Below are 14741 nucleotides of genomic sequence, written 5' to 3'. Positions count from 1 at the left end.
CAGTGGATGCTTTACTAGCTTTACTAGCTTTACTAGCTTTACTAGCTCCCCCGCCAGGCTAAGCATTACTTGTTTTTAGGAAAATAATAAAAAGCAAAACAAAAAAAACGCAAGCAGTCATTATTTTGTCTATAGTTTGAGACGTGCAGAAGTGATTTGATTGTTTCCATAGCAACGATCAGAAGCAAGACCGTGCCACAGAACTGCAGTGAGCTCGTTGATGAGGTCAAAAATGACCTCATGTACATCACATGAGATGTACATGAGATGTACATGAGATGTACAGGTACCCTCTACAGTCGTAGAAAAAACTGACCCGGCTGGGGAAGATTTTTCTAAGGCTGACCTCACAGCTAAAGGTTTTGCTGAAGCTTTGGCTTCATCAATTCTGGCAAAGCCAGAGATGTCGTCGCTAAAAGGCACATTCACCGGTGTCCTTGAATTACCGAGTTCCCTGGACGGGGAACGTGTCTCAGAGGGAAACGGAGTTGACAGAGACGTCACAGCCATTGGACTGTCAAAAACATTCCAACATCCTTGAATTGTGAAGTTTCTGTTGTTATTAAGCTTAACTGTTCCCCGAACAAGGAAGCTCAATTAACAAACATCTCTGAAACCCCAACCAGTGGCGTGTTTGTGACTGTTCCCAAAGACGAGGCTGCCCCGGCTGGGGTAGCTCTCTTTGAGGACGAGAGCAAAGTCTTTGGGGACAGTTTTTTCACTGTTCCGAAAGGGATAACCAACCCGGACGGGGACGTTAACCTTTCGGAGCAGCGAGCTGGTTCAGACATCTTGGATGTGGTGAGCACAGCAGCCGCACAGCAGGGACAAACTGTCATGGAAGACACAGAGAACTTCTTTAAGTTCTCCAACGTTTTCCAGAACAGTTGGGTGAATGCCTCTTTTCAATCCATCCTGAATCTGAGCATGACCAGGAGATGTCTCGCTCCGGAAAAGGTGTTTATAGAGGCGTCATCCATCCCCTGCTGTGCGGCTCTTCTCCACTCAGCCGTCCACCATCCAGGAAAGCACATTTCTCCAGAAGAGATCTCCCCAGTCCTCATGGAGCTGAGGGAGAGAAGTCTGGTCTTGGGAAGAGACTTTGAGACTTCCTGTTTATTGGAATCTTTGCTGGTCTGGCTCGACTCTTTTGGTGGCAGTACGGATAGGGAGCTGTACAGTGCAGGCAGTTGTACAACATGTGAAATGGATTACTTAGTGCTGTTGAGTAACGTTGTACTTCCACCTTCCACAGCGATAGATAACATAGCAGCTCTTTTTAGATGTTGGGTGGAGTTGGGGGTCACAACTATTTGCTCAGGCTGCAGCTCAAAGTTAAAACACAAACACTGCCTCACTGACAATAACATCCTGGTCCTTTTTCTGCCACAGTCGGCCAGATGTAACAAGAAACTCAAAGTCATTCCCAACCCAAACATCGATGTACCTGGAGAATGTGGAACGGAGCGATACCACTTGTCCTCTGTCATCTGCCGTGGTTCCCATCCAGCCCATGTCTACACCTACATAATGCACGGACAGCAGATACTGAAGGCTGTCGATGAACATGTCTTCACTGCAGACAGCCGCTGCAGTGAAGACATGTTCAGAAGGGGCTTCATATTTGTCTATGATAAGCGAACAAATTAAGAGCAACTACAGGAAACCACAGCTAATTTCTCCCAGCCCTTCCTCCCGAAGATGATAAAGGTGCTTTCGGAGAGGAGCTAGAAATATCTAGCTAAATATCTGGAAAAAGAAAAGCTGGACTTTTCTTTTCCAGTCTTTTTGTTGTGGATTTGCTGCTGTGGTTGAGATGACAATCCTGAAAGATTAAACTTTGTTTCTTGGAAATAATCTTTTCAACTCTTTCAAAGTTTTGGAAATAGCATGTAGTACGTATCAGATTGTTGGCACACAGTTAAAACGCACCTGTATCTTCCAAAACTGCTGGAACTTGTGCTTTTATTTTGATGGTCACATTCGCCAGTCATTGGATAATATTAAAGCGCATTTAATTATCAGCGCCAGGATGCTATTTTTCCTCCTAAACCCAGTGGAACATCAAGGATCCACAACAAACAGCTTTTATGCTTTGGCTTCATTTTGATATAATGAGCAATGACAGTTTGAAATCCAATAAGTGTTTCTGTACACTTGAGGGCAGATTTATTTAGCTAAATATGAAATCATTTTCACATTGTCATATTAAATTCGTTTATCATGGAAAAAGGGTGCTCTTTCTTTTCTCAAGAGAGCAGAGATTTATTTTCATTTCACAGATTCACAAAAGGGCTTGTGATTGATATGGAAATATTGATCAATTAACAATTATTTTCTCCGTTAGGCCAGTGCTCTGGTTAAAATTTATTCGACATTGGGATGTTTGGATTTGATCTGGGTTTTTTTTTATTGCTAATAATTGTTAAGAAAATGCACATCTCTTATTGTAGATTCAACCTCTAAATGAGGATGAATTTCCCAAACAGAGCCAAAGATAAAGACCTTTGGACGAGTGTGGGTGGGTTTACCTCTGTAAATAAACATGAGCGTCTCCCACAGGCACATGCACAGCAGGGGGTCCTTCACCACCAGCCGAGTGAGTCGTCCCGTCATGTGCCCATCCGACCGGGGCAAGTCGTCAATAATGCTGCCGTCCCAGGTGGAGAGCAGCGAATGGGGGCCTCCGTCTCGCTCCCTGCAGACACACCGTGACTGTGGACGTTCCCTGTCCAACGAGAGTCAGACAAGACACTACAGACAGGAAGTGCAGCTACACTAGCGCTCTTTAAGCTACCGCAAGTGTGTAAACATGTCTTCTACCTGGCTTTGGGCCCCAGAAGCAGCTGTCGGAAGTACGGGCTGACGGCGCACAGCACGGCCGCGTGGGCCCACCCCAGTTCTTTCCCAGAATCCCCGGAGTAGAAGGCCACGTCGGCAAACTGCATGCCGCGCTCCAACAGCCACTGCATGTCCTGGGAGAAGCTGGACTCCTCCACTCGGATAGGAGGAAGACGAGCTGAAAGGACAGAGGAGGAGGAGGAGGCGAAGAAAGAAAATTGTGAGATAATAAACAATTCAGACTTTCCTCCACCAGAAAAAGTGTGTAGCAGGGATGATGCAGAACAGTCTTGTCTACCTCCACTATTGATTTCTGCTTCTTTCGGCACAAACCTTTGGCCTGAGGGAGACGGGGTGTGTGTGGACAAATAGTTTTCGACACCAACAGAATATAGAAGTGTGAGGTGGGAGGCCAAAGTCATGTTCAAATGAGGAAAGAAAGGTGTTGTTTTTTTTCCCTCTTTGGATTATTGACAGCGTTAAGAAGATCCCGACTCAGACTGCCGAACTGGATTCTGGCCAACTAAAATATGCAGGACCTTTAGGAATGGACACAAAACAAACAGTGTCTTGCACTAATATTCATACCCATAAAAAAAAAACTTTTTGTATTTTGTTAGGTTATAAGTATATATTTTTAATTTAGTGTGATAAATCAATAAAAAAATCAATAACATTGTTTCCAATGTTTTTACATCTAAAAATCTGATGTTTGGTGTGAATTTTGTATTCAGACCCGTTTGCTCCAATGCTACTAAAATGAAAAATGCATGCTCTTCATGAGACTGTCATAGAAAAACACAGTGTCTTCAGTCAGAGGCTTCTTCAAATTCCCAGTAACACAGACTGCTACAGAAGATCCTTGAATAATATGTTAATGTAGCGCGAAGAACACAAAAAGATTAATGTTACACCAGCACAGAGAATAATTGTAAACTGGCATTAATAAAACTGCAAATCAGAATGAACTGACAAAAAACGAACCAAAGAAAAGGAAAAAAAACAAAAGGATGGCCTGCTGTAAATAACGGATAATAACGCAGTGCTTTCAAATGTTATATCATAAAGTCAGATTAATAAAAAGATGAGAAAATAGGAGGCGGTAGAGCGAAAGAAGTATGGACGCCTCACAAATCATTGTTCCATTACAATCCTATGCGTGCTGCACACTCACTAATTTGTACCGAGTGTCCCCTTGTTTTATTGCAGCTGTGATTTAGCCATGAAAACTGTGCCGTTTCTGAATCAGCGCTTGTCATATTTAATGTAAGCTGGGCCATAAGTTGAGCTAAGTGGAGTCAGACAGCGACCAATAAATCCAGCAGCACTAGCTGCCGTTTCTGGCAGGACGTTCAGCTCTCCGTTACCGTGTCAGATTCAAACAGACGGCACAGGAAAGAGCGGCCGGATCAATGTTTAGATCGAGTTTTACAGCGTGGTTTATGCCGAAGAGCTTCAGGTGTCTTCATCTTGCAGAAGCACAGAGAAAAAAAGCTCAAAAAGAAAACGATGTACAGCTAACATCGTCACGTCGGCGGTCCACGTCAGTCAAAAGCTCATTTTAGTTTTATCACTGAAAAAATATTGTAGCAACATCCATAATGTTAAAAAAAACTGTTTAAAAAAGCCAGTTTCAGATTTAATCACACATCTTTCATCCGGCTGCAACAACACAGATTCAAACAAAGGAGAAAAATGAACATTAAGATAAGAGTGAAGTGGGGGAAATGCGACTGTCAAGCTCCGGAGCCTGGCTTAGTACTTGGAAGCTTTGCCACTGAAGTAATCAAACTCGCTGTCTGAAAACTGCTCACTGCATATTAATGTGAGTAAATCTGAGAGTTTTAGCCTCTTTTGATCAGCACAGTCATTTATCCCCTATAATTACGGTATTTTGGGGTTTTATTGGATTGGAGGCAGTTTGATTAAGGCTGCAATAGATCTGCAAGTGAGAAAATGTTGCTGCCAGATTAGTAAATTAAATGGATGGGTGGACAGACAGACGGACGGATGGACAGATGAATTTTCTTAAATCTAATTTCTGGATTTCCAAACTCAATCAATACATGTTGTCATTTATTAACAAAAATAATTAAATACCTGGAACTATAACGAGCGATGGAGCAATAAATAAGTTTTCAATTGATCAGGTCAGATAAGGGATTAGCAGGTTGAATACTAAAAATATTTGTTTTTGTTCTAGTTATTAAATGCATTAAAACTAAGAATTCCCTCCATTTTTGGTCCATTAACACGTCAGCCTACAACACACACATTTGTGCATAAGAAAAACTAAAAACAAATACATCTATGATGAAAAAGGAAATTAACATCAACCAGGAAAAGTAGGATTAGTGCGTCTCTCAACAAACGAATTCAAACCATTTTGCAACAAGGAAAAGACCAAATCATGATAGCGAGAATTATTTGTTGCATTTCATGTTTTCAAATTTGATACATAAACATAGAGCTATAAAAACAGCCATACAGACTAGCCACGCATGATTTTTAAACACTATAAGTAGAACCTGTCATTTTAATTAAAGATGTGTCAAACGTACACATTCGTCTCTCATTCATCGCCGAGCCGGTTAACTCCGGGTACTCAACTCGGTTGTTATGACATTGATTCAAATGTCTCTGCAAAAGAAAGCAGTCCACCTTGCTCTTTTGTCTCTTTCCCTTTTTCCAGTTTGACCAGAGGAATATTGATCCACATAAAACCTTTGTGCTCAGCTCTTTTCATGGCTACGTTAGCTCCTGAAGAAACAATCCAGTCAGTCCACTGAATGTTCACTAAACCCGGCAATAAGAGACTGAAAACAAAAGGGGAGGACAGCAATGCACAAGTACAAGCTAGTTAGAACATGGAGAGCCTCCTTCATTAAGTAGTATTTCTCTGACCTGGTTGCTCTAAGTGAGGAGGACGCAGCTCGTTCACTTTGTTCCCTCGTCTCTTGTCTGGCCTCTCTTTGGCTTTGTGTTTCAGGCACTGAATCATGAAGTACTCCAGCTGCACAAAACAGACAGAAATAACACGGTTAAGTCATCGATCCTTAACCTTCAAAATGCCTCTTTGCAAACAGAAGTGGATGTAAGCGTTAAATATGAACATTTAAAGGCCGTGGCAATTGGGTGAACCGTTCTAAAGGTCCGCATCGCCGCTTACCACGCTGCCAAAGTAGCGGCCGACGAAGACGTGGTTGAGAGAGGGCAGCTCCAAATAAGTGGCGCCCAGGTCCCGGGAGAGCTGCAGACCTTCACTGTGAGGCACACAGCTGCTCCAGTCAGACGCACACAGCGGACACGTACACGGAGGTCCTTCATCTCAATGCAGAAGAGAAGACGCACGTCATTAATATTGCATTACGCTTTTAAAGCCATGCAGGAGAGCATGTTTAAGAACTTGAAGTACTCAAACTGTACAATGACTTTCAGTTCGCATGCACAGGTATCGTCTCTCTCGCATACAGCTGCAAACTTTAGTGCATTTACTGGGATTTGGGGTGACAAAGTGAGACAAAGGGCAGCGTAATTGTTAAGGGGAAGGAAAATAATACATGGTTTTGTAAGTTTTGATCATTTGTTCAAACCCCCTTTAGTCAATACTCTGAAAGTATTTTTTGGTATGTTTCTCCCAGCTTTCTTCTTCACTAAGCAAGACTGCGCAAAGAGCATCTCTGAATATCAGTGTTTTTGCCAAAACGATCAATTAGATTTAGTTCTGAACTTTTACTAGGCAATAAAACACATGAATTTAGTTTGATCTAAATCAGTAATGTCCAAAGTCAGTCTTCAGTGCTGGATATCCGGCATGTTTTACTTATTTCCCTGGTTCAACACACCATGTGACATGATGGTTCATCGGCAGAACCTCTGCAGAACTTTGACAGGATGAGGAGGTCGTCACAGCATTTGAATCAGCCGTGTTGGAGCAGAGACGGGCCGATTAATCAGATTAATGGTGATGAGTCAAGTATGAAAAATAATAATCAATTATTTATTAATCAATTCATTATTGACTGGAGTATGTAGATTTAATGAAAGGCTGAAAGAACAACATACTAATACCAAAAATTAAGCCAAAACTGTACAACAATAAATATACATTTAGCATTTAAGGTAAAAAAAAAAAAAAAAGTGTTTAAATATGTTCTACCAAAACTATTCAAATGACAGTTTTATCTTCACCCGACTGCAATTCTGTATTAAATTAAATCTTCTATTAAGTACCTTGTCCAATTATTAATCAGTTAATCCAAAAGTAATCAACAGATTAGCCCTACAGTGTTTTGATGTTTAGTCAAGTAGAAAGAGTTGAGCTTTTGAGAAAATCTTTTTTGATACGTTATTGTGTTTTAGGCAATAAAGTGTTTATTTTCTTATCTAAAAAAGGAATTGGACTATTTGTTTTCATTTTTTGATGTATTTCTAATGTATGTAAAAAAAGCCTTAAATGACAAATCTGCAGGATGAGCCATTTTTTAAATAACATTTCTTATAAATCGGTTAATTATCAGAACAATCGGCAGATTAACCGATATCTAAAATATTCGGTAGTCGCAGCCCTAAACATGCCACACTTTTCAGATTTGTGTTTGTAAAACATTGTGAAAGCCGCCAATCATTTTCATTCAGCGTCTCTCTGCTTTTTGTTGTTTCATCATAAAAAATCCTTGTGAAACACACTGAAGTTTGCGCTTCTAACGTGGAAAAAAAACATGAAAAAGTTTTAAGGTGCCTCAATAGTTCAACAAAGCGCTGTACTAGCAGTAGTCAATTTATATATAGTTTGACATTTTGCACTGCCTGCAACAATAAACAATGAAAAAATATCAGGAGAAAAAAAGTCCACTACGATGCACAGGTCTAAAGAAAAAGAAGAAAATAGAAAAATCAGAAAGAGCTCCATCACAACAGCGTGTTAAGACTTCATGTAAACAAACTGCTTGTTCAGGATGCTTGATATGGAACATCAAAAAGATCAAATCAGCAGAAGCTTCGTGAACAATGACCACCTTTGCACTGTGGCGTGCCCAGATGAAAAACGCTTAGACAGAACAAGACAGAAAATGGGATGGAGTGTCCCGAAGAAGAAAACGACAGAAGCGCACTGCACTAAAGGAGGAGAGAGCAAGACCGAGTGAGCTGGACATACAGCCAGGGGGCGGAGCTTTTGATAAATCATACTCCTAATAACCTAAAGGCATGACACAGAGATGGAGCTGGGTCGAGTGCGTGTGTATGTGGGGGTGTGTGTGTCCACGAATGAGGGGCAAGCGAGATATGAGTGAATCTCTGACATGAAATGACTTGGCATATCAGTGTTACGAGTGTGTGTGTGTGTGTGTGTGTGCGCGTTAGAATGGAGGTTGGCAGGGGATAAATCTATATGTGGTTCTCTGTTCATTACTGCCTAATAGATGCCTTAATGTAGGTGCAGCAGCTCTCTTTTGCCACAGCTGCACCTTAGGTGGTCTAGAGTCGAGCAGGGAGGGAAACACTCCGAGCTCAGCCTGTCATTCTCTGCAGTCTTGAGGGGATAGGGTGGAAACTCACAGCAGCCACAAACAAAAACACCAAGGCTCCGGTTCAAAGCTGCCTCCTCTCCTCTGCCTCTTTCTCCAGCAGCTCTCTGACAGTAGCAGTTCTCTTGTCTTCGAGCAGACGAGCTAAAAATACAACCTGCTGTGTTTGATGCGCTTGTTTATGGGATCTGGATTCAACAAGGGGTCGGTGTGTCTGCGGGAAAAACCACACGCAGACCCGCCAACGTGGCCGGAGTTCACTTAACGTTAATGCCTAATGTATCGAACGGCATCCGGTCAGGCTGCACCCAAAGGCTGTAATCTCCTTACTGTGAGGAACACTTGGCTGCTGTTGCACTTTTGAGCTGTGAATATGTATTCTTGCCTTGCTTGCAAAACCTCAACAAAAAAAAAAAAAACGAAACTACAAACTGGATGTTTTGCTTTGGAGACTTTCCTTCGGGGAGACATGTGAGCCAACTGCCTGAAGGCAACGGAGAGCAGGCTTAATCATGAGCATCCTCCTCGTTGCGGGGAGGACACGCTAGAGGACACGCGACTCAGACGGCGAGTGCATTCACCCGTCCAGAAAAGCCTGATATTGTCCTGAAAACAAAATCAAGCAGTGAAGCAGAAGCAAGCTGACCCCAAAGTACTACAATGCCTTGTGAAAGTATTCATGTTACATCAAATGTTTCCCGTTCTGATGCACTAAACACTCTAAACTTAAATGTATTGTTTTGGAGTTTTGTCTTGTCACAAATTCTCAGTTGCATTTTGATTGTGACTTTGACTGGGCCATTTTAACATGAACATGCTTTGATATAAACAAGGGATGCATGTTATCCAGTAACGAGTTAAACTAAAGTTGATTGAGCTCATCAATCGACTAACGACTAGTTGATAAGTGGCCAGTTTCCTCTTGTATCAAGAAGGTCGGCCATCTTTACACAACATAAAGGGCTACATTTTTCATAATATGCAGACTTTTTTATTTTTTTTTAAACAAAGAAGCAAACCCATATATTTCAACAATTTTTTGAGTCAGCTGCATTGAGGTGAGAACTTCAGGAATTTGTCAAGTATATATATCAAAAGACTGGACCATTTCCATTTCCTGTTCTGGTATGTCCCCGCCATCTTTGTTTCTGTGTCAACTGACTCCGCTTAAGGATGACCAGCAGCATCCTCTTCTGGCTGGAGGTCAAACTGCCACACTGAAAGCAGGCCTGAGCTGATTGATTGATTGGAACTAATTTTATTCTAACAAACCATTAAATGACAATTATTCATATGTCGAGTAATTACCTCTAATATAAACCATTCAACTGTTGTCCTTGCCACATGTTTAGGGTTGTTTTTTAAAGGTGAACCTCCACCCAAGTCTCAAGTGTTTACTAAGACCCTGTGCAGCAATACCAAATCACTGAGAGAGTAGGGGACTTTGTGTTTGGGTCCTTTCAAATTCCTCTGCACCAGTGATGCATACAATGATGGAGACAAATCTAAACTTGATCCTATCCGGACAAAAAGCACAGAACAAAGGCAACGCGCATGCTCACCATTCAGCCGCGCTCCAACAGCAACAAGGATGACCGGCACACCCCAGTGCCTCAGGAGAGGGCGGAGCCTCGGGGCGTAGCCATTCCTGACCTGCTGGAAGGCGAGCTTGTCCGTGACGGCGTATTTAATGACGAGGATGTCAGCCTGCTCGAGAACTTTCCGCACACTGGCCCAGTCGCTGTCCAACAAGTCCTGGACAGTCAGAGAAATGGACAACAAGGATAAGAAGGAGGTTAAAAGCTGACACATTAAAAGCAGCAAAGAGTCATTTTGTGAACTCAACAGGCAATATAAATCTCCCCTCAGATAGCACCAACCTTTCCCCTCTAAAGTCTAAATGCCTCTGTGTGGTTAGCTCCTGGGACTTTACCCCCAAGGACCCGCATAAATCTAACAGCTCTAAACCAACCTGATTCCACTTATTAAACACTAGAAAACACACACACACACACACACACACACATAGAGAAAAAACTGCGGCCCATTCAAATAGAATTTGGACAAAAGGACGCAGAAAATTAAACCGACACAATTACTCCTGATTTGGACTGACAGAATTACAATAAGACGTGTGCCGAGTCGCTACAAAACCACAACAGCAGAGCTTTCATTTCAAATTCATGTGCTACTTAGAACAAAAAGGTCTTTCATCTGGGTTTTCTTGTGCATTGCATGTTAAAATAGCGTCCTCCAAGAATAGGGATCTTTTATAAAGCCTGCAATTGGTGTTAGGGAGGTCTGGGAATATGAAAATAATGTGCTGCGCGTCTTCTGAGAAGACTAAGAAAATGGAATAGTAGGCAAAACAGCATGTCAGCGAAGAGACACACGCACTCTGTCATAAAGACAATGTTCTGAATGAAAATGTGCACCACTATTTTACGGCTTGTTTGGCCTCGTCAAACGTCCCGTCTTCAATCAGTCGTGATCTAGCCACATCCAGAGGCTACGATAATGACTCAGGTGGGTCTGTTGCCGTGCAAAAGTCAACACACTTGTTGACTTTTTCATGTGAAGAAGCAGAAGAAAGGTTTTAAAACTTTTTAGTCATATAGGATTTCATATTTAGCTCCGCCTTTGCAGAACCACGTCTCACTTTAGCTGCCCTGCAAGTCTTTTAGAATATGTCACTGCCAGCTTTCCACATCTAGACGGTAAAACATTTTCTTATTCTTCTTTGCAATACCTAAAGCTTAATCACAATGGATGTCGAAAGTCAGTGGAAAATCAACTTCCAAGTCCTTTGTTTAAGGTTTTATTGGCTCTAGTGACCTTTATTTGATAGATAATTGACAGGAAAGCAGGTAATGAGAGAAGGGGAAGACATGCGGCAAAGGTCGCCAGGCCGGGAATCGAACCTGTGACGGCTGCATCAAGGACTAAGGCCTCCATATGTGGGTAGTGCTTAACCCCTGCACCACCACAGCACACCCATCAACTTTCAAGTCTAACCGGACTTTGACTGGACCAACCAACGTCTCAAGTCTTCCGTAGCCTCTAATGGTTTATCTTCCAGTATTGCTCCATATTTAGCTCTAGCCATCTTCCTATCCTGTAAACTAATTTACATGAAACTGCTAAAGAAAAGCACTCCCAACCCATTGATGAAACATGAAGCTGCCATGTTTCACCTTGGGGGTGGTCTGTGCAGAATCAGACTTGTGGCCATTTATGCAAAAGTTTTGTAGTTTATAATTTCTACCAATTTCGTTTTGTTCTTTGGGTAGTTAGAATATATTTAAGTTAATTTAGAATCAAAATTTGTAATTAATTTTTATCTTTGGAATTGTTTAGATTACATTGTTAATTGTTAGACCCTCCCATTAATTTGAGTAATTAAGAACACACCGGGTGCTTGGTGGAGGTGGATTTTTTGGTAAATGTCTGGTGTGGACGTGAGGTTTTGTAAAATGATTTTTTGACCACTTGTTTACACCTTTTTATACCTTCAAACATTAAATTGGGATTATTTTTCGTTTCGACTAAGTTACAAGACCTTTTTTGGTAATTATTTTATCTCTACTTTTACAATAAATGAATCAATTTGAAAGTGCGTACAAATCCAAAACCGCCTGTTACCACCCACAGCCTTTATTGGAATTTTGGGCTTTTTTGGAACGGAAGGCTGCGACAAGACTGATGAGCAGTTTTTGTTTTATGCAAAAAACGTCTTATTTTGGTATTTTGTGTCCAAAAATCTCTTCTGATAGGCTTTATGTTTTCTGTGTACTCTTCCAGGTTGGTGGAGCTCCACTTGAGGTACAAAGGGTCTATTGGCTCTTGTGTAGATGGAAGGCAATGTCTTGGTAGGCTTGCATTTGAGTCGTACTCTTTCCATTTCGCTGCATTGGCTTTTACAAATCTCTGTGAGATGCTCAAAGCTTTGTACATTGTCCAAACTATAAGCAATTTTATGAATAAATAATCCAACAAGGAACTGATCACTCTATCTCTCAGCGTGATTGTTTTCTTACCCAACTGGGGCAATCACGAACCACCACCGTGACATCTCCAAACACGCGTGAGGTGTACTCCATGAAGGCCGGGTTGTGCAGGCTGCCCTCCAGGTCGCAGGGTCCCACCAGCGCTCCGTGACCCAGGTAGCTCCACAGCAAGCCTCCCTGCAGCTGGCCCTGGCCCATGAGCTCCTCCCCGGGCCCGACTCCTCCGGGACACTCGCTGCCCAAAGCAACGATGTGGATGGACCTGCCAGGAAAATAGCTCCTGGGTAAGACTAAGTGGGAGCTTATTATTCATGTGTATCACGGAGACAGCGCATCACCTGTTATGTCACTGAAAATGACAGAGATGAAGCTCACCAAGGCCTTTCCTACACCTGAGAGGGCATGTGGTTCAGCGAATCAAAGAGTCGGACAACTGTTTTCAGTGCTCACCGTGCAGTGATGAATGGATTTAAAATAAATAAGACATGCAAACAGGAGCATCATTTCTCTGTGTGTGCCAATGAGTTGCAGCGTGCAGATGAACTTACATTGTGGACACCGCGGCTGTGTTCCGATGCTCTACGCTATATGGTCACGGTGCGTTTCCACGCCAGTCTGCAGTCAGGCTCGCTTTTCCGCAATGAGCCGCCGATAATCCCTCTCTCTCATCGGTGGCTGGCCCCCCGGGAGCCCGGGCTGCTGCACGGGGGTTTAGCGCTTACTCGCATTTCCCCCCTCCCAGCCCCCGTCTCTTTAGTCATTCATAAAAGCGGAGCTCGGCACCGTCCCGAACCCACCGAGCGAGCGACCGCAGAGGCGCACCGGACAGCCCCCAGCCGGTGGAGCAGCGAAGTGGGTGAGAGCAGCAGCGCCCATGGGCGGCCAGACAAACAAGTTGCCGAGCAGATTTACGGCAGTGAGAGGGGCAGCTCCGCAGCGTAGTGTCCAGACACGCGAAGAATCCCCTCGGCGGCTGAAGCAAAAAGTCACAGACAGATCTTCAGAGAGACGGAGAGAGGAGCAGCGGAGGGAACCGGGGATGTTCGCGCCTGGCTCAGCAACGCGCACGCGGACACATACGCTAAAGCGCGCGCCAATTCACACAAACACGTCGAGGCTGCAGACGTCCAGGACACAGGGCTGGTCTGCTGTAGTTTGTTCCATATGTTCTTTTTTTTTTCTTAGAGAAGGTGAGCTTTGCTTTCAGTGGACCGGTTGCTGCTGTCCTGCTCGTCCCCGTCTTCGCAGAGAATTAAACTTACTGACGTAGACGCTGAAATGTCCAACTCTCATTAAAATTCTAGAGTTGGTCCTGATGACTAAAGAAAAACTTTGATTTGTGATCCGGCAACATCTTTAACCCCTATTAAACACGCAGGCAGCGATGTTTTCAAGTTCTATTGTATTGAGAAAATGTAAACAAGTCTAGGATTTCAAGCCAGTGTTCAACTGTAAAAGAAATTCATGTTAAACTGAACACACAGATACACCTAATTCAATCCCCACATTCAGTTTCCCAGAAACCAATTAAAATAGGAATTTTAATTGGTCAGAAATGCACATTTACTGAATAGTACAGCTAAAGTCTTCTAGATTATTCTTACTACAGGAAGTTTTGGAATAATAAGATAATGGAAAAGGAGCACCCGTTTTGAAAAACTGCATTATTGACAGTTTAATAAAAAAAATTACTTGGTTAACATTTTCTTATCGATCAATGGAAAACCTTCTGGTATACACTATAACCCTGACCAGGTTCCTACTTGTCTCCGCTGGTATTTTGATGACTTGTCTTTGCTGATGAATTTCACATCTTCCATGTCAGGAGGCCTTTTGCCATTACCCTAATCTTCAACTACTTTCACAGATTCTCCATGAGATTCAAGTTACTTCTCTAGGTGGGCCACTTTAAAAAAAAAAAAAAAAAAAGCATTTCCTGTTAGATTAAATAATCTGGTCAAATTAAAAGACTACTTTAATCTGCCAGGGATGTGAATAATATTTGGCTTAATGGTTCGCGCTTAGCTTTTCTTTTTTTTAGAAAGCTGACATTTTTTGTGTGTTTGTTGTGGAATATCTGTGGTTCTGTGGCTAGCACTTTTACTTTGCAGCAAGAAGGTCCTGGGACTGATTTGTCCTCTTCTTGGTGCACCTGTAGTTTTGATCTGTGAATTGCAGATGGAGTCTTGATGATTATGGACCTGAAAATGTTGCAGGAAACCCTTTAATCAGCAACTGTGGTGTGAAAGTAAATAACCGCCTGTACTATCTAATTTATTTTTTTCTTTTTACTTGTCAATCAAATATTAAATTAAGTTGCTTGTTTTTTTTTAGAAGCACAACTGCAATATACCTAACGTTGTTC

General features: G+C 42.4%; 1 protein-coding gene across 3 annotated transcripts in view; it reads right to left on the bottom strand.

Annotated features, from left to right (window-relative positions):
- The window catches only part of rhobtb3 (Rho related BTB domain containing 3), a 32378-nt gene extending 18627 nt beyond the window's left edge, over window positions 1-13751 (bottom strand). The window contains exons 1-8 of one of the 3 annotated variants that reach the window (XM_032549463.1): window positions 12925-13747; window positions 12715-12768; window positions 12407-12638; window positions 9932-10124; window positions 6011-6168; window positions 5746-5854; window positions 2824-3019; window positions 2532-2728 (exon numbers count right to left, since the gene is read on the bottom strand). In XM_032549463.1, coding sequence (XP_032405354.1) covers window positions 2532-2728; window positions 2824-3019; window positions 5746-5854; window positions 6011-6168; window positions 9932-10124; window positions 12407-12574 — 1021 coding nt within the window. In that variant the 5' untranslated portion in view covers window positions 12575-12638; window positions 12715-12768; window positions 12925-13747. Of the gene's footprint in view, window positions 1-2531; window positions 2729-2823; window positions 3020-5745; window positions 5855-6010; window positions 6169-9931; window positions 10125-12406; window positions 12639-12714; window positions 12769-12924 lie in introns of all 3 variants that reach the window. The other 2 variants (XM_032549462.1, XM_032549464.1) reach the window with 2 other exon arrangements.
- Between the last annotated feature and the right edge of the window lie 990 nt (window positions 13752-14741).

The sequence above is a fragment of the Xiphophorus hellerii genome, chromosome 20 (assembly GCF_003331165.1).
Source record: "Xiphophorus hellerii strain 12219 chromosome 20, Xiphophorus_hellerii-4.1, whole genome shotgun sequence".
Classification (NCBI taxonomy): Eukaryota; Metazoa; Chordata; class Actinopteri; order Cyprinodontiformes; family Poeciliidae; genus Xiphophorus; species Xiphophorus hellerii.
This window is presented reverse-complemented; position numbering and strand designations above follow the sequence as displayed.